General features: G+C 46.1%; 1 protein-coding gene across 1 annotated transcript; it reads right to left on the reverse strand.

The window, feature by feature from the left end:
* LOC148473285 (protein kinase C delta type-like) lies at window positions 1–25,993 on the reverse strand. Its single transcript, XM_088459911.1, has 10 exons — window positions 25,594–25,993; window positions 22,905–23,005; window positions 20,606–20,776; window positions 18,474–18,565; window positions 14,989–15,051; window positions 13,713–13,851; window positions 10,834–10,977; window positions 3,115–3,243; window positions 2,469–2,703; window positions 1–85 (listed from the first exon to the last, which is right to left on the reverse strand). The coding sequence occupies exons 1-9, from the start codon at window positions 25,991–25,993 to the stop codon at window positions 2,542–2,544; spliced, it is 1,401 nt and encodes a 466-aa protein (XP_088316037.1). The 3' UTR covers window positions 1–85; window positions 2,469–2,541.

Genomic DNA, 25,993 nt, shown 5'->3' on the forward strand with positions numbered 1-25,993 from the left:
ACGGACACTGGTCCTAGATGGTCTAAGCTTCAGCCAGGAGGAGGGAGAGGAGATCTCAGATGTACGACCTTCCAGGTGACATTGCCTGTTACATAATATGGGATCTCTTATAACAAGAATCAAACGGTTCCATAAATAGGATGATCAGTGATTAATATTAACATCTGATAAGATAGAAACAGACTGAGAAATGTAATATATGTAATATAAGCCGTTTGTATATTGTGTGGCTGATTCTGATTCGCACACAAAAGGCGCAGACAGCAGCTGCTATTGGCGGTCGTCTGCAAATTTATGCAAATGCTGCTAGAGACTCCTCCCCTTGTGTACATCTGTGCCGCCCATATGTGCAAGGTCTGAGACGTCCACTTTTAGCATCTGTACACGCTGTTATACCGATTGGTGGATCCTAATGCGCCGCCATTGGTCGCACCCGGGAAACTTGCACCAGCCCTATGGTAGGGACAGTTCCTTCATCTGACCACGGCTGCCTGTGCCTGGGGCTGTGCGTCTGGGAATGCAGCTGCTGGCACTGATACGCCCGTGACAGCTCCATAGACGCGCCCACTGATTGGACTATTGTTATGTGTACTACCAGCCACTGCCCAGGAACGCCCATCACTTTTCTGACACCCTTCTGGTACCATCTGTCCCGATACTCTCTGCGTAACGCATGCGCTGTAGAAGTTGTCAGAAACATTCCCACATGCGGAGTTGCAAAGATTGCTCATCTACGTAACCGCCAGCATCATGTGCAGCTCTGATTCAGGCCCTGAGTTTGTGCGTGTATATTTATGTATTTAGATTTATATACACACACACATATACATTCAAATATTAAATATAAGATTTACGTAATACATATAACAATAATCTTTCATCTGTGCCTGAATTAGGGAAAACTATTATAAACAATAACTCAGATGGTGCCTTGTACCCACCCGTCACTGACAGATCTTCCCCTCGCTATCTGACCCCTGTTGGAGGAACTGTGGTTCCCTGGCTCATATGTGGGGGTTATAGCTGAATACTAAACCTTTTTTGGATACAGGGCCTGATTCAGAGCCGCTCATAAGCGGCCGCTCGTTCGCTCCGAGCGATGTTCGCACAACTGCGCATGCGTATGGGTCGTAATGCGCATGCGCCAACCAGTCAGTGCGGTCGGAAATCGAGCGCTCGCAAAATAGCGAGTGCCTGCTAATTTGAGTGACAGGATGAGGCGTTTGTGGGTGGTAACAGGGGAAGGTGTTTGCAAACGGGGAGTGGAGTTCCGAACGCAGGCGTGCCAAGCGGTCAAAACGGGCGTTTTAAGGGTGTGCATAATTAACAAAGCAGCGTCATCGGCCACGTCACTTGGTTGTCTCTTAGCCTGAACTGTTCGCATGATTGCGGTAGGAAAATCGAACCACAAGCACTGCGAGCAGTTCAGACGTCTATTAGATTAATCTAATAAATAGCGGAGATGACGTAGGATGCGAGCGGCCAGGGGGCGTCTTTACAAAATAGCGAGCGCATGTTTCGTTCGCCCGCTCAGACATAGAGGCGTCAACAGACCGCAAAGAGCAAGCGCTCAATTTAAATAGCCACCCCCTTTTTCTGAACGAGCGAGCGCAAATAGCGTCCGGCTCTGAATCAGGCCCACTGTTCATTATTTGATCTTCAAAATGACTGGGTTCTGTCTCCCTCCTTGTCTATCATATGCTCTCATGTGACTCTCTATCCCAAATGTACCTAACCCCTCCCAGGTCCTGCTCTATAACATTCTAAGGCTGGGTACACACTTAGTGACCAGCCAATGCGACACCCGATGGTGCCGATAAACAATATATCAGTCGGTCTGTCCACACTGCACGATCCAGTTAACAACCACCCAATATATCGTTCACCGGCACTATTGACAGTACTGGCATTGGCAGCTGAAACCACCCCGATGAACACTAGACGGTGTGCCCGACATGTTGGTCCGATCCGCGGGATCAGACAACATATCGTCTAGACTAGAGTGTACCCGGCATAATTGATATATAAGATTCCTACCTGTTCTCTGCTGTGCACTGGGGAATAGCAGCATCCCCATCATCTACTACTGAGCACCCAGCAGGTGCACCTTACCCCCCCTCCCTGCCCCCCTGTTCTTCCTCTGCTGACATCCCACACATGCCCCTTCTCTTCTCCTCACCCCCCACCCCCTATTTCCCTCTTCCCCTCTCTACTATGTGTTATATCTCTTATGCTTATCCCAGGCTATATCTGTATTTACCTAATAATCTCCAAACTGCTATTGTTTCTCCATTTGGGCTTGTGAGAAGCCTATTATACATCTCATCATTATGAGCACTGATTATTGTTGTTCCTTATATTACTGCTATACCCAGCCCTATCTCCCTTCTTCCTTTCTATATACTTTCCCAGTTTAATGTTAAAAATCTTCATTTAAGAATGTTTAGAAAACAATATTGTGTACATACGTGCGGAGACCTCCATCACTGTGACCAGCGGTGCTGATGCCTGAGCTCAGGAGGGCGTCTCGCCCTGATCGTCTTACAGGCCGGGTGTCTGTGGGCGGGTTCTCCAGGTGGAGATGACAAATGAGAACCCAGTGAATAACTCCTGGTCCTCGGCTGGAATCGGGCGTTTCTGGGCCTCTGCTGCCTCCAGTGTTTCCAGGTGTATGTTCCCGGAGGCAGAGGGAGCAATGGATGGCTACAGGAAGGAGAAATAAATGTGATTGTTGCATCGTTTATATGAATTTAGAAGATAGAGGCATTTATGAACCTTCCTTTTGTAGAGTTTATGTACAGTGGTATAAATGTGAGGCTCTTACCAGATGTCTGTAATGAGGATAAAGGAAGTGACATAAATCCTGCACAAAGAACTGTCGCTCATATAATAACAGTGTTACAGCAGAGGTTACATTGCTCTGGAGAAAGTAAAAGTGTTTCTCTCTGCTCTCAGGAGACGCCTATGTAACCTGACGTCACCAGGCGCGGTAATAGTTTTAAAATTTGCTGCAATAACATTTGTATATTTCACACTGTTACAGCATATTATACTAAATAGACGCCTTAGTTACAGGCTGCCCGGAAGCTCATAGAAGCTCTGTGTTGTACTTACTGGTGTGGGCAGGTATGGGGGTGCAATATTAAGGGCAGCCAAAGAGACCCAGTCCATACGCTCAAAGAAAGGATGCCGGCAGATGTTCCCATGTACTCCGAGGCGTCTAGCTGGATCTTCATGGAGGAGCTGAAAACAGTTATTTGTATTTAATGTAATGATTTATACAGCAGATATGCTCAGTACAATCATTGTACACACAGCTCTGCTGCATTCTGTGTATATATATACATATATATATATATATATATATATATATATATATATATACACAGTCAGGTGCATAAATATTGGGACATTGACAGAATTTTCATATTTTGGCCTCTATTCACCACCACAATGGCTTTGAAATGAAACAAACAGGATGTGCTTTAACTGCAGACTTTCAGATTTAATTTGAGGGTAATTACATCCAGATCAGGTGAACAGTGTAGGAATTACAACGGTTTCTATATGTGCCTCCCACTTTTTAAGGGGCCAAAAGTAATGGGACAAACTAAACAATCCTAAATCTAACTTTCACTTTTTAATACTTTGTTGCAAATCCTTTGCAGGCGATTACAGCCTGAAGTCTGGAACGCATAGACATCACCAGACGCTGGGTTTCATCCCTGGTGATGCTCTGCCAGGCCTCTACTGCAAATCTCTTCAGTTCTTGCTTGTTCTTGGGGCATTTTCCCTTCAGTTTTGTCTTCATCAAGTGAAATGCATGCTCAATCGGATTCAGGTCAGGGGATTGACTTGGCCATTGCATAACATTCCACTTTTTAGCCTTAAAAACCTCTTTGGTTGCTTTTGCAGTATGCTTCGGGTCATTGTCCATCTGCACTGTGAAGTACCGTCCAATGAGTTCTGAAGCATTTGACTGAATATGAGCATATAATATTGCCCAAAACACTTCAGAATTCATTCTGCTGCTTTTTTCAGCAGTCACGTCATCAATAAATACAAGGGAACCAGTTCCATTGGCAGCCATACATGCCCACGCCATGACACTACCACCACCACGCTACACTGATGAGGTGATATGTTTTGAATCATGAGCAGTTCCTTTCCTTCTCCATACTTTTCTCTTCCCGTCACTCTGGTACAAGTTGATCTTTGTATCATCTGTCCATAGGATGTTGTTCCAGGACTGTAATGGCTTTTTTAGATGTTGTTTGGCAAACTCTAATCTGGTCTTCCTGTTTTTGTGGCTCACCAATGGTTTACATCTTGTGGTGAACCCTCTATATTCACTCTTGTGAAGTCTTCTCTTGATTGTTGACTTTGACACATATACACCTACCTCCTGGAGGGTGTTCTTGATTTGGCCAACTGTTGTGAAGGGGTTTTTCTTCACCAGGGAAATAATTCTTCTGTCATCCACCACAGTTGTTTTCCGTGGTCTTCCGGGTCTTTTGGTGTTGCTGAGCTCTCCGGTGCATTCTTTTTTTTTTTAGAATGTTCCAAACAGTTGATTTGGCCACACCTAATGTTTTTGCTATCTCTCTGATAGCAGCTCTTTGGATCTCATATTGAGAGTTGACAGCAACTGATTCCAAATGCAAATGTCACACCTAGAATCAACTCCAGACCTTTTACCTGCTTAAATGAAATAACGAGGGAATAGCCCACACCTGTCCATGAAATAGCTTTTGAGTTGATAGTCCCATTACTTTTGGCCCCTTAAAAAGTGGGAGGCACATATAGAAACCGTTGTAATTCCTACACCGTTCACCTGATTTGGATGTAATTATATATATATATATATATATATATAATATACAAGTCAGATCTCCCATATCTGGATCTGCTGTGACGTCATGACGTCACCTACCATCATGAAGTCACTGTGTTACTGTCCAATGACCGGGAGTGGTTTGCAGCCATTCTCTCACCGGCTTCTTCTCCTCCACAGCACTGGATGCCGCAAGAACACCCTGCCGCCGAAGCCGCTGGAAACCCCCTGCATCCCGCCACTTATGCTGCCAGACTGCCCTGCACCCCGCTGGACCCCTGCCGCCAGATCCCCGCAACGCAAGTTAGACCCAGGAGCATTCTGTATATGTAAGACTCGACGTGTGGGTGTGTATGTATATATATATATATATATATATATATATATATATATTAGGGGTGAGCGGGTTTGGATTTCTGAAATCCGAACCCCCCCGAGCCACCCGATCCGAGTCCGATCCGAGTCAAGCTCGACTTTTCCCGCCTGACTCGGATCTGAAATCTAGGCAAAACGTCATCATCCCGCCTTCCGAGTCTCGCGGGTTTTGGATCCTATATAAGGTACCCGCGTCGGCGCCATTTTCTCACTCGGCTGTGGACAGTGAAGAGGGAGGGTGGGAGTTAGGGCTGTGTAGTGTAGTGTAGTGTAGTGCTGCTGTTGTCCACTACTTCAAAGTCCATAGGGGCTGGCTGTGTTGTGCTATGCTGCTGTTGTTAATAGGGGCTGTGTCCACTACTTCAAAGTCCATAGGGGCTGGCTGGACTGTGTTGTGCAGTCAGTTGTCCATAGGGGCTGTGTCCACTCCAAAGTCCTGTGCAGTGTCCCAGTCCTAAAGGGGTGCTGTAGTGTTGTCCAGGGGGTGCTCTGTCCATCAGGGGTGCTCCCCCCAAGTGCTAAAAAAATAATATATTTTCTGTGTTTGTGAATTGTGTGCGCAGTAGCCGCACGTGCATCAACAAAGTAGTGCCAAGCGTGCGCCTGTGTCATAAGTAAAGGGCCGGCTGGCTTGACCGTTAAAGGGTGCTGTAACCCCCAAAGTACACTCCAGTGCAAACCAAAAAAAAAATAATTTTCTGTGTTTGTGAATTGTGTGCGCAGTAGCCGCACGTGCATCAACAAAGTAGTGCCAAGCGTGCGCCTGTGTCATAAGTAAAGGGCCGGCTGGCTTGACCAGTAAAGGGTGCTGTAACCCCCAAAGTACACTCCAGTCCAAACCAAAAAAAAAATTATTTTCTGTGTTTGTGAATTGTGTGCGCAGTAGCCGCACGTGCATCAACAATGTAGTGCCAAGCGTGCGCCTGTGTCATAAGTAAAGGGCCGGCTGGCTTGACCGTTAAGGGTGCTGTAACCCCCGAAAGTACACTCCAGTCCAAACCAAAAAAAAAATTATTTTCTGTGTTTGTGAATTGTGTGCGCAGTAGCCGCACGTGCATCAACAAAGTAGTGCCAAGCGTGCGCCTGTGTCATAAGTAAAGGGCCGGCTGGCTTGACCGTTAAGGGTGCTGTAACCCCCGAAAGTACACTCCAGTACAAACCAAAAAAAAAATTATTTTCTGTGTTTGTGAATTGTGTGCGCAGTAGCCGCACGTGCATCAACAAAGTAGTGCCAAGCGTGCGCCTGTGTCATAAGTAAAGGGCCGGCTGGCTTGACCGTTAAAGGGTGCTGTAACCCCCAAAGTACACTCCAGTCCAAACCAAAAAAAAAATTATTTTCTGTGTTTAGCCGCACGTATATATCAAATCGATATAACATAAATGGAGGACCAAACTTTCTCCGATAAAAATAAAATAGAGAAAGATCAAGAACCACTTCCTCCTAGTGCTGAAGCTGCTGCCACTAGTCATGACATAGACGATAACATGCCATCAACGTCGTCTGCCAAGGCCGATGCCCAATGTCATAGTAGAGGGCACATACAATCCCAAATGGCAAAGTTCAGGAAAATTACCTTGAAAAAGACATTTAAATCAGCTGAAGAGAAACGTAAACTTGCCAATATGCCATTTACGACACGGAGTGGCAAGGAACGGCTAAGGTCGATCCCTAGTATGTTCATGACTAGTGGTTCAGCTTCACATGACGAAGGAAGCCCTCCTCCCACTAAAAAAATCAAAAGAGTTAAGCTGGCAAAAGCACAGCGAAGAACTGTGCTTTCTAAGAAGATATCACAAATCCCCAAGGAGAGTCCAAGTGTGGTGGTGGTTGCGATGCCTGACCTTCCCAGCACTGGACGGGAAGAGGTGGCTCTTTCCACCATTTGCACGCCCCCTGCAAGTGCTGAAAAGAGCACCCACAGTCCACTTGCTGATATGCAAATTGAAGATGTCACTGTTGAAGTACAACAGGATGAGGATACTGGTGTAGCTGGCGCTGAGGAGGAAGTTGGCGAGGAGGATTCTGATGGTGATGTGGTTTGTTTAAATCAGGCTCCGGGGGAGACAGTTGTTGTCCGTGGGATGAAAAAGCCCATCACGGTCATGCCTGGGCAGAAGACCAAACATTCCACCTCTTTGGTCTGGCAATATTTCTATCCAAATCCGGACAACAACTGTCTTGCCATATGTACCATATGTAAAGGTGAAATAAGTAGGGGTAGGGACGTCAACCACCTAGGAACATCCTCCCTTATACGGCACCTGCAGCGCGTTCATAAAAAGTTACTGTCAAGTTCAGAAACTTTGGCTAAGACCGTAAGCAGTCCAGGGACACCTAAATCCCGTTGTCCTGTTGTATCCAAGCGCCTGCAAACCACACCGTCAACTCCCTCCTCGTCAATTTCCTCCTTAGTCAGGATCGGAAGTAGTCCTGCAGGCCATGTCACTGGCATGACTGACTCTCCTATCCGGGATTCCTCCGGAGGATCCTGCATTGCTACGCCTACTGCTGCCGCTGCTGCTGTTGCTGGGAGTCGTTCATCATCCCAGAGAGGAAGTAGGAACACCACTACTTTTACTAACCAATTGACCCTCCAACAGTCCTTAGCGAGGAGGATGAAGTACGACAGCAGTCATCCTGAAGCAAAACGTATAACTGAGGCCTTGACTGCTATGTTGGTGTTAGACGTGCGTCCGGTATCCGCCATTAGTGCAGTGGGATTTAGACAATTGATGGAGGTAGTGTGTCCCCGGTTCCAAATCCCGTCTAGATTCCACTTCACTAGGCAGGCGATACCGAGACTGTACAGAAACGTCAGAAAAAGTGTCCTCAGTGTCCTGAAAATTGCCGTTGTACACAATGTCCACTTAACCACGGACATGTGGACAAGTGGAACAGGGCAGACTAAGGACTATATGACTGTGACAGCCCACTGGGTAGATGTATCACCTTACGCAGCAACAGCAGCAGCGTCACCAGTAGCAGCATCTCAGAAACGCCAGCTCGTTACAAGGCAGGCTACGCTGTGTATCACCGGTTTCAGTAAGAGGCACACCGCCGACAACCTCTTAGAGAAACTGAAGGAAATCATCGCCCAGTGGCTTACCCCACTTAGACTCTCCTGGGGATTTGTGATATCTGACAACGCCACCAATATTGTGCGGGCATTACATCTGGGCAAATTCCAGCACGTCCCATGTTTTGCTCACACAATAAACTTGGTGGTGCAGAATTTTCTGAAAAGCGACAGGGGCGTGCAGGAGACGCTTTGGGTGGCCCGAAAAATTTCTGGCCACTTTCGCCATTCAGCGACTGCGTGCCGAAGACTGGAGCGCCAGCAAACACTCTTGAACCTGCCCCGCCATCGCCTGAAGCAAGAGGTTGTGACGCGGTGGAACTCAACCCTCTGTATGCTTCAGAGGATGGAGGAGCAGCAAAAGGCCATACAAGCCTATACATCCACCTATGACATAGGCAAAGGAGGGGGTATGCACCTGACTCAAGCGCAGTGGAGAATGATTTCCGTGTTGTGCAAGGTTCTCCAGCCCTTCGAACTTGCCACACGTGAAGTCAGTTCAGACACAGCCAGCTTGAGTCAGGTCATTCCCCTCATCAGGCTTTTGCAGAAGCAGCTGGAGAAAGTGAAGGAGGAGCTAAGACAGAGCGATTCCGCTCGGCATGTGGGACTTGTGGATGAAGCCCTTCATTCGCTTTGCCAGGATTCCAGGGTGGTCAATCTGTTGAAATCAGACCACTACATTTTGGCCACCGTGCTTGATCCTAGGTTTAAAGCCTATGTGGTGTCTCTCTTTCCGGCCGACACAAGCCTGCAGAGGTGCAAAGACCTGCTGGTGAACACACTGTCAGCTGAAGCGGAACGTGACACGTCAACGGCTCCTTCTTCATTTTCTCCCGCAACTGGGGCTGCCAGGAAAAAACTTAGGTATCCTAAGCAACCCGCTGGCGGTGATGCAGGGCAGGCAGGACCAAGTTTGGACATCTGGTCCGGACTGAAGGACCTGGCAACAATTTCTGACATGTCTACTGTCACTGCATATGATACTGTCACCATTGACAGAATGGTGGAGGATTACATCGGTGACAGCATCCAAGTAGGCATGTCAGACAGTCCATACCTGTACTGGCAGGAAAAAGAGGCAATTTGGAGGCCCCTGTACAAACTGGCTCTATTTTACCTGAGTTGCCCCCCTCCAGTGTGTACTCCGAAAGAGTGTTTAGTGCAGCCGGGAACCTTGTCAGCGAAAGGCGTAGGAGGTTGCTTCCACAGAATGTGGAGAAGATGATGTTCATCAAAATGAATTATCAGCTCTTCCAGGGAGACCAGCCTCCAGAAGGTACAGAGGGACCTGTGGTGGTGGATTCAAGTGGGGACGAGTTAATACTTTGTGAGGATGAGGATGTACACACTGAAGAGGGTGAGGAATCGGTGGATGAGGAGGATGAGGATGACATCTTGCCTCCGTAGAGCCAGTTTGTGCAGGGACACATTAATTGCCAGCTTGTTTTGTGGGGGCCCAAATGAACCAATCATTTCAGCCACAGTTGTGTGGCAGACCCTGGCGCTGAAATGATTGATTTGTTAAAGTGTGCATGTCCTGTTTATACAACATAAGGGTGGGTGGGAGGGCCCAAGGACAATTCCATCTTGCACCTCTTTTTTTTCTTTGCATTATGTACAGTTTGGGGCCTAGTTTTTCAAACTGCCATCCTGTCTGCCACTGCAGTGTCACTCCTAGATGGGTCACGTGTTTGTGCCGCCCACTCGTGTCGCTTAGCATAGTCATCCAGCTACCTCGGTGCAACCTTTTGGACATAAAAACACTATTGTGAGGTGTGAGGTGTTCAGAATAGACTGGAAATGAGTGGAAATTAAGGTTATTGAGGTTAATAATAGCATAGGAGCAGAAAAACCTACAAATTCTGTGATTTTAGCTGTTTTTATGCTTTTTTAAAAAAAAATACAGATCCAAAACACAAAACCCAGAACCCAAAACACGGAAGGGAGGTTTTGGCAAAACCAATCCAGATCCAAAACACGAAGAAAGATCCAGATCCAAAACCAAAACACGAAAAGTGGCCGGTGCACACCCCTAATATATATACACAAAACCTGCTCCTCACCATCTATCCCCAGCTTTTTTTAAGACTAGAAAGTCATTTTTTTCACAAACTTCCCAAAAAAAGGTAACGAATTAATAGTTATTTAACCTTGATTTACATTTTTTTCGTTAAAACAATATATTGAATCAGGTTTAAATAGCTCTTATTTACAGAATTTCCTAATAAAAATATCATCAATTTTGGGGACTTTTTTTGGAAAAATATTAGCCAATTAAGTGGTTAATATATATATTTATTATAGATACTTTTCCAATGGCAGTTTGCCCCCTTCACACATAATTGGATAGAGCTCTATGAGGTCCTCTATTGCAGAGAGCTGGACAGATTGATCCTATAGCAGAGTGATAAATGGTACTTTACTTTCAGTTATACATCTAGCATTTCCCTCCTCCTCCTCTATATAATGTGGTATAAATTTGTTTATAGTCATTAAAAATGCATCCTGCCCTGTAATCATTTGTAAATATAATATGTATTTTACCTTTTGAATGATGTCTTCAGCGGTAGAGCCTGGTGCATCGAATAGTATGGGACTGTATTTAAGGCTCCCGGTAATCAGTTTGTTTAAAATGACACCGAAGGAATACCAGTCCACACCGGCATCGTACTCCTCACCAGACCGCATCTACCAGGAGAGAGATACTAGTTATTGTGTTTTCCAGCAATCATCATTTCCATATATTGTTTATTTTAATCTTTTTATTGTGAATGGACAGAAGGTAAAGGTGACAGTAATATAATAAGCCCAATACCTGACCAGGAAGTAACATGTTTGAACAATGAAAATCACAATGAAAGTGTTATACAAGATGGGATGTTGGGGAGAATGAGGAATCGGGCTGGTATAGACAAATACAGGAAAGGCAGGTATTCCACTGGGGGATGCAGGTAAGGATGGTGATCCCACTTACATATAGAGGGAAGGGGGAAAAGGAAATAATAAGATTAAAAGACAGAAAGAGGGAAGTGGTTGAAAGAGCCGGGGGCCCAACCAGAGAGACAGAGTCTACACTTTATGGGAAACTGGTCAGTGGGATCCAGGTAGGGCGGCTGAATGGTGGGAGTACCAAGGTTGCCCGACATTGTGACATTTGGCCACAGTATTATATTGGAGGGTTGTAATATGCTCCATCCTGTAAATATACCGTATACGATTTATTTCTGGTGGGTGGGGGTACAGGACTGCTTCCAACTCAGAGCCAGTTGGTATTACGCAGCACAGGTGACATTAGCATAAGATCACTGGATCAAAGTCATTATTCCAGTGTCCGTTCCCAAGGGAAACCGAAGCCCCATTCCCAAACCATATTATGTGTATATTTGGGCGAGGTGACCTGGCCAGAATGGTTAGTATAGGAAGGAAATATACCCTTTGTCATTAGTGTGGTAAATATATTATCTCTAGGGGTGAGGGGCATGGAGGAGGGTAAGACAGGAGGAACAAAGTGGCGGATTTGGAGTTATTGGTGAAAAATTGCCAGTTTGACTCTTATGTATTGTCCCTATCCAATACTCTATAAAATGTGTTTATATGGAGATAGAATCAGAGGCGTTATGGGGTCTGGTGACACCTGGTGAGGACTTTATATTCCCACCGCTTGGTGAAGCCACGTAGGCCTGGCCTAACATAAAGAGGCGTGGCCTTGTGGGGAATCCTGATTGCATCACTCTGGGGGCGTGACCAGCATTCCCGGAGATACTGGGCTGCCCCCAGAGACTAGTGACTGCACTGTCATCTCCTCCTCTGTGTCAGGAGCTGAGTGCTGCAGGAGAATGTTATACCCGGCCCCTGTCACCGAGGGGGAGCCTGCATATTGGTGTCACCCCCTCCAAGGGTGATACCCGGGTGCGGCCTGCACCCCCATAGTGACGCCACTGGATAGGATTACATGAAAGTAGACTTAAAAAGTAACGTAATGCGCCAGCTCAGGACACTGATGTGTGACTTTGTGCAATCTTGTAATCATATTGGCATGTGCTGTGTATCATGGGCGAGGCTGCATGTATATTACACAAGTATTATTATTATTTTTCATGTCTTTATAATCTGTATAATCTGTAAAGCGTGGACAATTCCCTGACCTGGAATATCAGGGAATATAATAATAGTTGCTATCCAGTTATCCTACATTACTCGCCTTCTCTTACTATTTACTTACTGACATCACAAGACTTATCATTATAAACCAGTTGATCATGATGATGTCATAATATAAATGTAAATAACTAAGTAAAAATGCCTCCACCATCCCCTCACATGATGCACCCAGCACGGGTGCTATAGCCAGAGCTTGGTAGCACTAACAATGGGGGTGGGGATGAGCTCTCCCCAGTGATGGGTCACCAGTGGTCCCGCAGACACAAAACACCTGTACAGGTGTAACAAGGTAATGACGTGTGAGGACCTGACATCACTAAGAATTCCCTGACAATGGATAATAAATCCTCCATCTGTGTGAGGGATAATGAGAATAGCTACATACTGTACTGCTGCTCACCTGGTATCTGACTCCTAGAGGGGTCACCAAGGCTTCTCTCCCCCTTATTCCTCTTATTTCTCTTCCCCTGTATATGTAACATCTATAAGCTGTGAGTAACAGCACATCCCAGGGAATGTATCCTGGTGTCTATATTGGCTCCTTGTTATTACTTATATGTAAATATGAGGCTATTTTGTTATTACATGAATTGTATTTTATTAATTTCTGTATTCATTCGAATTTGTCAAATAAATAAATGTAAAAATAATATAAAAAATAATACATAGCTAAGCCCAAAATGCCATTATTACATCAGCTACTAAACCTGGCCACACATGTTACTATCCAATCACTTCATCCAATTGGTTCTTCTAGGTATGTTATAGAATCAAATGTATGTGGAACATAATAGATTCAATGCAATCATATGTAGATTTCACCAGCTGATTATAGCAGTATTACTGATACGTGTGTACATAAAGTATACATTGCCTGGAAATGCATTATGGGATCTTACTACATGGCTGATCTCAGCTTCCAGCTTTCCCAGTGATGAGAAACCATTGCTGGAAGTGCCGGGTGTCTGTCAGTGTAATGTACTAAGAGTTGTGTCCTCAGTTACTAGGTAATACACAGAGAGTTACATTCCTCCGTCTGTCTATGCTGATGTGGTAACAGCAGATGCTATAGGAGTATTACACATTTCCCCTGCTGTATGATATCTGCTGTTACTTTCCTCATTATTGGGTAGTTTGCAGGTGCAGTTATTACCCTGGTATTATTACAGTCTGCCATCTGTAGCCATATTGCATGTACCAGGCTTCTCTACAGTATGTGTGTAGTTACATGAGTAACAGTAGGAAGATCCTGTGCCCCTCACCTCAGGAGCAATGTAGCCAGGCGTCCCAGCGTAGCCAGTGGCTGTGCGGTCTCCGCAGATGTTCTCAATTGCAAGACCGAAGTCGGCGATCTTAATATGCCCCGTTCCAGCCACCAGGATGTTCTCAGGCTTCAGGTCTCTGTGAGGGAAATAAGATCTGTGTAAGCACTACGCTTTCATACAAGCATTATTTATTTTTCTATATAAAATAATATTACACTTTAAGGGCCGGATTCAATTAGCCTTGTTATCTTACTGCACTAGGAAATGGGTTGTAGCCTCGGACTTCTACGTCCGGAGCTATTGCATTACATGCCATTCTCCTTGTACAGTAATTCTGCCGCTAATGCACGTTATCCCATAGATCTTGGGCTAAGTACCCGGAGCTATGGGTTAACGCAATTGTGGCAGCCGCAATAATGGCAGAAATCCCTCAGGAGGAGGTGAACAGAAATCCGCGCTAAGTGCAGCCTGCGGGCTGCCGTGTGCTGCAATTGACTAGCCCCGGGCACAGCATCGCGGCTAATCATCACTTCCAGGATAAATGATCAGCCCTAAATGTGTACGTTCTAAATATTAGTAGTCTTGAATGTAGGTTTAGGAGCAATGACAGTAGTGTGGGCATCTAGTGTAATCATTTTTAGATAAGTGTCCTCTTGTTTCATACACAACTTCTAGGAGGTAAATTGGTAATTTCCTTACATGTTATCTCTACCCAAGTATTTTATTATATTACTATAATGTGTGGGTGATGGGGCCTCACTAATGTGTTACTGCTCTTCCTCAGAGCTCCTCCCCGGCAGCGTTGGACGTGTGCAGGAAGAGTCTGACGTCACCGTATTACAGGAGACAGGGACGTCCTTCAGCAGAGAGCAGGGGGTACCCAATACCCAGCTCACATCCTGCTATGGAGATGCCGTGATAATGCCCGATGTGAGGGAGCCACAACCAATAGAGCCCCATATGGGACAGCTGAGAAGCTTCTGGGAAGAACCTCTGAACAGTGTGAGTACAAATATGTCACCCTCTCCTCACCCACACATGACAGAATAAAACACTTGTACAGAGAGACCCTTTATGTGCTGTGAGAGCTGTAAATAAAGACTGAACGTTACTGTGGAAGGGAGACAGTGTGTAACATGTAAGTGGTAATATGCGCCAATGGTAACTGTATAACACATGGGAAGTAGGGAGCAGGCCTAATACATTCTGCATGTTAGTATCCATACTGATATCACTTTATTATACTATTGTTATAGTGTCACTATATACTTACCGATGGATTATGCCCTTAGAGTGGAGAAATTGTACCCCGCATACCATCTCGGCAGCATAGAACCTGGTGGATAGAAAATAAGTTACTGTTACATCGTTAGGATGGTTACATAATGGCTGAGAGATTTCCAGCCAACACTCCCCACATTATCTGACAGACAAGTTACAGAAACGATTTCTCCTTGGCAATCCCTATCACTAATCTAACAGTGCTCACCTCTGTATTAGTCCCTATCACTGATCTAACAGTGCTCACCTCTCTATTAGTCCCTATTACTGATCTAACAGTGCTCACCTCTCTATTAGTCCCTATCACTGATCTAACAGTGCTCACCTCTCTATTAGTCCCTATCACTAATCTAACAGTGCTCACCTCTGTATTAGTCCCTATCACTGATCTAACAGTGCTCACCTCTCTATTAGTCCCTATTACTGATCTAACAGTGCTCACCTCTCTATTAGTCCCTATCACTGATCTAACAGTGCTCACCTCTCTATTAGTCCCTATCACTGATCTAACAGTGCTCATCTCTCTATTAGTCCCTATCACTGATCTAACAGTGCTCATCTCTCTATTAGTCCCTATCACTGATCTAACAGTGCTCATCTCTCTATTAGTCCCTATCACTGATCTAACAGTGCTCACCTCTCTATTAGTCCCTATCACTGATCTAACAGTGCTCATCTCTCTATTAGTCCCTATCACTGATCTAACAGTGCTCATCTCTCTATTAGTCCCTATCACTGATCTAACAGTGCTCATCTCTCTATTAGTCCCTATCACTGATCTAACAGTGCTCACCTCTCTATTAGATCGGGCAGCTGGTCCAGACACTGGAAAACAGCATCTTTATATACCCTCCGCCTCAGCTCTGTGCTAATTGGCTGGTGCTAAACCCATGTTTTCTTCTCCCTGAGGGGCCTATTCATCATACCTAAAATATCAAGGGAGGTAATTAGGTTTAGAACTTGCATGGAGTTCTACCTAATTACCGGAGGAATTCATCATTCCTCCTCTCCATAACTATCTATTCTGAAAAGCTGTAATTTTTGCGATGACAGCTTTTCGGGAAATAGATAGTTTTCCCTGCCTGCTCTAACTCACTGCAGCTGGAATCCATGCTACGCATGCGCTGTTACAATCGTAAACCCAGCGCATGCGCAGCACTACTTACTGCTGCGATAAGTTTGTGTGCGCCCCCCCCAACCCCCCCTCCCCCCTCCGCTCACCTCCCCCCATCCCGCACTTACCTGCCCGCTGCAGCGCCTCCGGCTCCGTCCTGCTGGTCTGTCATGTGGTCTCCCAGCAGCACAGTACTGTTTAGAAAAAAAAAAAGTTGTTTTTTTTTCTAAACTTTATTGTGTTCTGCCTATAGAACAACAATGTCAGCATTGCAGACGGAGCCAGAGGACGCACCAGAGCGCCGGGGGAAGACTCCGGGGGACCTGCACAGCTGGAAGCAGGTAAGTCTGTCCTGCTATTCGCCACCTCACAGTGGCGAATAAGTAACTCCATCAAATTCCGAAAATACATAATTTTCGGAATTTAATGAATACCATAATTTCCATATCGCCATACTAATGTATGGGGAGTGTGGAAAATAACGCAGGGGGACTTAGCAAGGAGATATCAGTGATATCTCCTGTGCTAAGTGGCTTCATGAATCCTAAAATAACGTTATTTAAGGAAAATGTCCATAAAAACGTTATTTTAGTGTTGATGAATAGGCCCCTGAGTCTCCTAGCTTTCTCCTCTCTTATATAGAGCTGACTCGCCAGCTGTTCTGTATGCCCTGTCTGATTGGAGCCCCACCCTGAGGAATGAGAGCAGTCACTCCTCCACAGACATGTGGTAAGTCTCTTTCTTTGCCACAGTAATTAAACTGATACATTACTATACAATCTGACTATGGGCCTGATTCAGAGCCGGTCGCTATTTGCGGTCGTTCGTTCAACAAAAAGGGGTGGCTATTCAAATGAACCGTTCGCTCTTTGCGGCCTGTTGACGCCTCTATGTCTGAACGAGCGAACAAAACTTGCGGTTGTAATTTTGAAAAAGACGCCCCCTGGCCGCTCGCACCATACGTCATGTCCGCTATTTATTAGATTAATCGAGTACATCGAACAGCGTATGAACTGCTCGCTATTCTTGTGGCTGGTGTTTGCTACCACAAATTTGCGAGCAGTTCTGGCTATAAAATAACCCAGTGACGTGGTCAATGACGCTGCTGTTTTAATTATGCACACCCATAAAACGCCCGTTTTGACCTTTAAGCACGCCTGTGTTCTGATTTCCACTCCCCGTTTTCAAGCACCTTCCCCTGTTGCCACCCACATACGCCTCCTCCTGTCACTCATATTAGCAGGCATTCGCTATTTAGCGAACAAACGATTTTCAGCCGCACTGACTGGTTCGCGCATGCGTATTACGATCCATACGCATGCGCAGTTGGGCAAACATCGCTCGGAGCGAACGAGCGGCCGCTTACGAGCGGCTCTGAATCAGGCCCTATGTTCCTGTCCATTGACAAAGAGTAGCTGCAAAAATGTTCATTTATTAACATCTCGGACCATCTTGGCAAAAAAAGGTAGCCACACACATGGTCATTTCTTGGGCATATTTACATTTTATAAACCACCTGTAATTGTGTATCAGCATTTAGTTTCTATAACAATTACCGCAACAAAGGATCAGTATTTTTATTCTACATCTGGAAAAATACAACCGTCCAGTGACCGAGACATGTATGTGACACAGATGTAGTGTAGCGACTATGCAATGGTTTGCAAACCACATACAATACCTCCCCTTAGTACATCTCCCCCTTCATGCTGTTGGCCAATATATTTATATAAGACTCAGCTGTGACCGGTGACGTGATTGCAGACTGCGATGAAAGCAGTTGCGCAATTCTCTGACACCTAATCCTTCCACTGCTAATATTACTGATATCCCAATTCTAAGCTATAAGACAGATATAATTCATGCTTATATACACTGTCTATTCTATTTCTATACATCAGGAGAACCCTTCCCACAGAATAAAAACTGGATATTGATAATATATCATCTATCATTAAGTCCTTCCTCTATAGCAGGGATGGGGAACCTCAGGCCCGGGGGCCGTTTAAGGCCCTTAGAATCATTTGGTCGGGCCCTCAGAGCTTTTTCTGCTAGCCTCAGAATGGCACCCTGCAGCCAGAATCTATGCAGCAGTGCCGCCAGAAGCATCCTAAGGACACTTCAGACAGTGACACCGCTGCCCTTACAGCTATCCGGAACATCCTCAGGATGCTTCGGGCATTGCTGTAATCACCAGTGATTGTGGTCCCGTCCCCGTGTGATGTCACATGGAGGGAGCGTGGCCTACACCGGGCCCGCGAATAATGTTATATATATCAAAATGGCTCTCGGCAGAAAAAAGGTTCCCCACCCCTGCTCTATACAGTGACTCTTACATGCTATTACATATTCTATGTCCTCACCTTGCACTGGGGATGGTAAGGCGGCCTTCCCGCTTCAGGAGCTGATGTAAATCTCCGCCACTTGCATACTCCATCCCAAGTAACACAAGCTCCTGTGTATGGTAGAGGCGGTAGTGTCATTAGATGTCAGGGGAGCCGGGAGGAATACAATTGGGCCGTGGGGGAATGTCAGCTTTTGTCCAAAGATAATTAGGCAGAAATGATAGGAGTTCTGCATATGAGTTCTCTTGGGATTATAATGGGCAGTAATAGGGAGGACAAGGAGAACAGACAGAGGGCAGGGGACAAAAGAAGGGGCAGTAAGAAGTATCTCACTGTATTACAGTATATGGATCATGTTCTGTAATGTTTATACAGTGACGTTATTCATATATCACACCATTAAATTGCATTTTTTTACACTAACATGTTATAGTAGGAAGTTAATGATTCCACATGAAAACATTGATAATAATTTCTGCATCTAAATCAAAACATGAAAATGAATGAGCCCTAATTGCAGATGAGCTGCAGAACTGTATTAGCACTAAATGCTGTTATCTATTGCACTGATCCCCAATCAGGGCTGGATTAAGGGGGGGGCCCCACACAGGGTCGATGTGACCCTGCTGCCGAGAACAGGTGCCAGCAGCACCTATTCCCGGGAGGAGGCTCCGCAGCACAGTCAGTGCTGCTGCAGCAGCTTTCTAAGGGGGAGAGGGGGCCACCGGCTTCACAGTAGCGCATGACCCCCGACACACTTATTCCCCCCCTTACACTGCCCGCATTGGGGGCGGAGCCAATATGACAAGCCCTGCCCACATATTCCCACGAATCGCGGCAACCATCAAGTGTACTGTAAGTATGTATGCATACTGCTTTAGTGTGTGTATATATGAATGTGTTATTGTGTATATGTGTTAGTGAGTATACTGTGTATGTATGTGTCAATGTGTGTATATGTGTTATTGTGGGTATGCTGTTTATGTGTATGTGTGAGTGTTTGCCCCTGCCTTCATGTGGCCTGGGGGGGGCCTCCATGCGGGGCTTTCGGAGGGGGGGGAATAGGCTCGGCTCTTTGTGGCTTGTGGGGGCCCCCACAACTTAGTTGCCGTGGGGCCCCCACAAGCCTTAATCCGACCCTGTCCCTAATCCATGGGCTGCATGCAGGAAGCGGGACAGATGCACAGGTACCTGGTACAGAGATACCACTGTCCCCTGTATCTGTCCTGTCTCACATTGTCCTGGGTCTCAGTATGGCTGTATACAGTCACCCTCACAGCCACACTGAGGCCACTGTAAGTGATGTCAGTCACACAGCAATAATAAATGTGCTGCACTGTGATTTGCTGCCAGACTGTCACTGAGCTACAGGGTATCAGGGTCTCGCCAGGGTCTTACTGTAAGTGATATATAGGGGAGTGTGTTACTGAGGGATGGGGAGGTAATACTGTATGTAACTACAATGGGGAGAGGAATGTGTTACTGCAGAGATGAGGGGAGAATACTTTATAGCAGTGATAGGGGTATAATAATATATTACTAAGTATATGATAGAAGGAATTATAGCTCTTAGCTGTATAGTGCGCCCAGAGTCTATAGAGTATGCACAGGTCACCGGGAAAATGGCCACGGCGGCCATTTTTCCTGTACTGCGCATGCGCAAACGAAGGGGAAAAAAGCCACGGTGGCCATTTTCCAGTCGTTTTTACAGCGCCGGACCCCCGCACCGACGTGGGACTCCGGAGAGGTATGTAATACTATGGGTGTAAGGTGTGCAGTGCGGGGCCCCCCTGAACCCAGGGGCCCGTGTGCCCCGCACATCCTGCACCCATTATAGATACGCCCCTGATACTGTATGTACAGCACATGGGGATATAGGGAATACTGATAATATACAAGAAGATAGTGCCCAGAGTCTATAGCTCCGGCGCTGGCCGCGCACAGCTCAGTGCGCTCCCGGCCGCCGGACAGAGAGGAGGGGGCCCGTGTCGGAGACTGCACATGGGCCCCCTCATCTCTAGAAACGCCCCTGTACAGTATACATGCAGTGATGGGAATTAGGAGATGAGATTACAGTCACAGCAGAAGACAATGAGGATATATGGTATATGTGAGGGTATGTAGTAATAACACCGCAGTCTCAGCAGTACCTTGGTCTGGAGAGCAAAGTAGCCCTGGGTGAGGAAGGCGCATCCAGATGCCAGCTCCAGCACTCTCCGCTCCACAAACATTTGCTCCCGGCCCTCCCTCAGCAGATGTCTCTTCCTGATGATCTTAACAGCCAGATGTTGACCTCCACAGGCATCTGCCGCCAGCAGGACCTACAGGAGGCATTACAGGGTCAGCCCCTTAAATAACACAGGAACATAAAGGCAAATGCATTGTTGTCCAACAGGGATTGTGTGTTACTAACCATTGGAATACAGAAAAAGAAGCAAAGACAGAACAATTAGAAGCTTTTAGTCTGCACTGTCACTTTCCAGTTTCCACAGACCATAATCCAATTTAGCTGGAGCCATAAATGGGAGGATGAGATCTGATCGCCAGTGACAGGTCTCCAAGTGATCCTGGGACAGGTACTATGTATATGCACCTCCAGTGTTCTCCCCAGGAATTTTTTCCAGCCGGTTGGCATGAAGAAGTAGCCGGGTGGGGCCTTCACAATAATAAAATGTTTTAAATCCTGACCTTATAATGATTTAAACTTTAAATAACAATGTATATATTAATTCTCTTCTTCTTAGACACCCATATACTGTTCCTACTTGCAGGCTATACAGAATATATTTTCTATACAGCTCTACAGATACTGGCCCCACTTGCAGGCTCTCTTTAATCAGTTCAGGTGACTGTTCCCGTCTGAACTTTTATACAGAAGGAGGGATCTTTGCCCTCCAGCCTGACACCGCCCTGCATTGTGATGAACAACTCCCCCCCGCCCCAATGCCACATCCCCTGCTCAGCACTCTCCCCTGACCCAATGCCGGGTCCCTTGCCCGGCACCTCCCCCTGCCCCAATGCCTGCGTCCCCTGCTCAGCACTCTCCCCTGACCCAATGCTGTGTCCCCTGCCCGGCACCTCCCCCCCTCCCCAATGTGCCGTGTTCCGTCACCTGGAACCTTCACTAACATGTCCTTATTGCCGGCGGACACGGAGCATCCAATGTGAAGAGTGTGATGTTGGCGCAACTCGGTGTCGCATCCGGCATCCGTGTCCATGGCAACCCGCAGAAAACACCCTGGGGAGAACTCTGGACCTCCCACCGCCCCCTCTCAGCACCTCTCCCTGCTGGGGGCAGCCACTGATGGGAGGAATCGTACAGACAGGAACAGTCTTTGCTAAGTGTGTATTAGTCACAGAAATGTACCTACAGTAGGTTTCCAGTTCGCACAAAGAGACTTGAATTATCTACCACTTGTATTTAGCAGAGGATGTGCAGGTGCTGCTATGTGTGATTGGCTGAGCAGGGTAAGAGGCCGCTCCTGTTTGGCTCCCTGGCTAATAAGTGACTGAGCTCACTAGAGATTAATGTATTATGTGTAGTGTTGGGTGCTCCTCAGCATCAGGCCATTCATTGCAAGGAGCAGATTCAATTAGCAATAGATTTAGTTGTGTGGTCTGTTCTCCTGGATAAAGTGCCTGGTGCTAGTCAGTTACACACCCGGGACCCTCCGGAGGGTACTAGCAGGAATAAGGGATAACTGCTACCTCGTGCGTGGGGTGACCAAGGGTTTGTTGTTGTATAGCTCCAGACACTTTACCCCGGGGAACAGACCGTGTGACTCAGCCCGGGGCTAATTTAATCTGCCCCTATGTGTTATTTTCTTTCCCACATGGATCACTATCTCTCCCTTGTATTACATCAGACCATGAAAGAAGGAAGATGTAAGGTGAGTATTTATTGTGGGCGCAGCATTTATTTTCTTGAACGGTGGCCAAACTAGTTATTAGTTATGGTGGTAACATTTATTTCTTTATGATTAGGTGATTTATTGCTATAGAATCAGGGACATGGTTTATTTCTCTAGGGCATCATTTATTTCCTGAGGCAATAGGTTTTGCTTCTTATGGATACAATCCTTTCTGTGTTATATTATTGGAGTATTACCCTGGTACCCAGCAGCCAGAGGTACCAGGAGGGGCCTGGCAGTATGGATCTGAATGCCGCATACTAACCACAGTTTAGTACATTCCCCCTGAGCCTTATAATACATATAATGTCACAGGTTTTGCACCTTGCAGGTTGCACATCAGTGAAGCAGCATTATTTTGTGTATAGTAAAGACACACGTCACACATACAATAGGGCCACATGTAATAAAGGAAACATTAATAGAATCCACAACTGATTCTGTACGGAAATGATAGACAAAAATTATACACATTATAGTTAATAAAAGAAGGTTGAATGTTACACTATTGCACAGTGCAGGGCTGTGACTTGCTTACCTTCCCATAGCCACCCTGGCCTATCTGGTGGTAAAAAGACAGTCTCTGGATGGATAGAGAGACTCCAACTCCGAGGCTGGTTGGTTGAGCACCGCTGGTTCCTAATGGCAGGAAAATGTGAGATTAGAGGACAAGTCACCATGTGATATATACTACAGATCATCAATCTAATTTATTTGGTCCTGATTCCAAGTCACACGCAAAATTTACGCTGCTGCGCTTCTACCTGCTACTAAGAAACAGGCCCATTGTATCCTCTCAGCGCTTAGCCCCATTGGCTAATGCCGTCTCCAGATTCTTGGTGGGAGGACAAATAATTAGGGGCTCCGTATGGTTAGTGGTCAGAGGATTTATCATACGGTGGGTGGAGAACATTAGTAACTCATTGTGTTTTGAAAATAAAAAATACTGTATTTTGTATCTTGCCTCATAAGTCTGTTTTAATGAAGAACACAATATTGTATAGCATGGCAATTCTGTATTCTGTAACTTATAATGTGCTCTTCTCTTTTATATATATTTATTTACATTTGTATAAGGGTTTCTACACACAGACAGTGATCACTGGAAGTGGCGTAACTAAGGGGGGTCGAGCAGGGCGTGTGCCCTGGGCGTCATTGGACCGGGCAACCACTACAGGGGGCACTTAATAGGGAAGACCACTACAGGTGGCAGGGGAATAGGGGGGAACACTACTGGGGGCACTGCATGGGGGGGACTACTGCTGGGGGCACCACTATATAAGGGGCTTACTGCTAGGGGCACTGCACTGGGGGGGGGCACTAAATAGGGAGGACCACTACAGGGGGCACTGGATAGCGGGGATCACTACTGGGGGCCTGCATAAGGGGGACCACTAAGGGGGACTCCTACTGGGGGCACTATATAAAGGGCACTGCATAAGGGGGGTACCACTACTGGGGGCATTGCATTGTGGGGACTGCTACTGGGGTCACTATATAAGGGGCACTGCATAAGGGGGAACACTACTGGGGGCACTTCATAGAGGGGACCACTACATGGGGCACTGCATTGAGGGGGACCACAACTAGTGGCACTGAATAAGGGGAACTAATGGGGGGCTGTATAAGGGGACCACTACTGGGGGTACTGTATAAGGGGCACTACTATGGGCCTGCATAAGAGGGACCACAACTGGGGACATTGCATACTGGGGGTACTGTATAAGGGGCACTACTGGGGTTAAGGTGCATATGGATAGGAATGTTCTGAGTGATGATAAAGGGGTGTGTGCCATGTTGACATGCCCCATTTTTAAGTGACCACGCCCATTTTTCGCCGGGGGCTCCATTTTCAAATTTGCAAGGGGCTCCAAATACCCTAGTTACACCACTGATCACTGGGCCTTACACAATTACACTAACCAGAATGACTTGTATATGTCTGGACACTACATACATAATATTAATATTAAACTTCATTTACAGCAATAATGTAGAAATATTTTGATAAACTGATGGGATAATTGGTCTATTAAATAATGTATCCCAGATGTCCTAAGGCGAGCTCAGGGAGGACAGGAACCTCAAATGGAGCAGAACGGCTAAGATTTCATATCATATATAATTCCTCCTTCACTGTCACTGAGAACTGGAAGCAGCAGTGAGATTTCGGCAATTTAACTTCTTGGTTTAAAGCAGCAATAATTTAAAAGGCAAACTGGTTTAGTTTTATCAATTAGCTTATAGCTGCTTTATATCAAGAGGCTAAAGTGCCTAAATCCCGCTGCTGCCTGCAGCTCACAGGCTATTACATTTGCCCCATAATCATTACTCCTAATTCACATGAATCAGTGCATCTAATACTAACCACAGTGCAAGTGCCTGACGCTTCCTTGTCATGGGCAGCTCCTCATAGTCCTCTACATCCCTCATACACACCCTCACCCTGAGTAACACAGCTCCACACTACACATAGCAGCTCCCCATAACCCTCTACATCCAATTACATCTCGTACACACCCTCACCCTGAGTAACACAGCTCCTTATTATAAATAAATACAAATATTGCCATTTGTAAGTGTTCTTGGGTATAGCAATAAGGTAAATATCACTAATGTAGATTTTGATGTAAGTGACTTATCATAGTGTAAATAAATTTGGTACTTTGCTGGTAAAGGGACTACATTTATTGCTATGTCTTTTGTATGTTTTTTTATTTTTTTATCACGTTATGTTTCACTAACATCTTCCTAACAAAGCTGTAACATTTTGGTTTGGAGCATTTACACTAGTACAGGCAGGTTCGGTGCCCATCCTGACGCTGCTCACACTGCCCCTCTGCTAGAGATATGCCACAGCCTTCCCTCTCCTTCCATGGGGCAAGTCCCAAATGTTGGTCACCCCTCCCCTCTAACAGCAAAGAGAAGGAGCTACAGGGGGGGCGACCATTAGCAGCAACGTAGCGCGTTACAGTTACACAGCTGAGGGGGAGGAGCCAGGTAGCACAAACGCATCAACTGTCATTTCCTTACCCCAGGGAAGTAACAGATCATTATCTGCCTTTAAAGAGAACAAAAGACCAATAACAGGTCGTCCCAGGTCGTCCCTTTCCCAGCACCAGACATTCTTATACATGGATTATTATTATATGTTATAGGTAGGGATAGAGGCCCCAGCAGCCATGCATAGTGTGTGTATGGGAATAGTGTGTATGAGTTCCCCTTACCGCTCTTCTCCGCATCTACATGATGGGCGTCACCTCCGCTCTCACTCTTCTCCTCCGAGCTGGACGGGAACCTTCCCCATCGCCTCTTTATCTTTCTTCTGATGTTGACCTTCTCCAGTTCTTCAGAGGAGTCCGAAATCTTCCTCTTTCTGACTCCACTCTCACTCTTCTCCTCCGAGCTGGACGGGAACCTCCTCCATCTCTTCTTTCCCTTTCTTCTGATGTTGACCTTCTCCAGTTCTTCTTCAGAGGAGTCCGAAATCTTCCTCTTTCTGACTCCACTCTGGCTCTTCTCCTCCGCTGGGCTGGATGGCAAATTCTTCCTCCTCTTCTTCTCATGTAGGATGGAGGCCTCCTCATCAGAGGAGCAGGAGACGCTCGTCCTCTTCATGGCAGCCAT

The sequence above is a fragment of the Taudactylus pleione genome, unplaced genomic scaffold (assembly GCF_031769625.1).
Source record: "Taudactylus pleione unplaced genomic scaffold, aTauple2 ptg000946l, whole genome shotgun sequence".
NCBI lineage: Eukaryota > Metazoa > Chordata > Amphibia > Anura > Myobatrachidae > Taudactylus > Taudactylus pleione.

Coding starts and splice junctions, on each gene's coding strand:
- LOC148473285 (XM_088459911.1), bottom strand. CDS start 25,993: ATGGCTGCCATGAAGAGGACGAGCGTCTCCTGCTCCTCTGATGAGGAG. Junction 13,852..14,988: donor TCTAAGGGCATAATCCATCG/GTAAGTATATAG, acceptor TTTCCCTCACAG/AGACCTGAAGCCTGAGAACA. Junction 10,978..13,712: donor CTGGCTACATTGCTCCTGAG/GTGAGGGGCACA, acceptor CTCTCCTGGTAG/ATGCGGTCTGGTGAGGAGTA.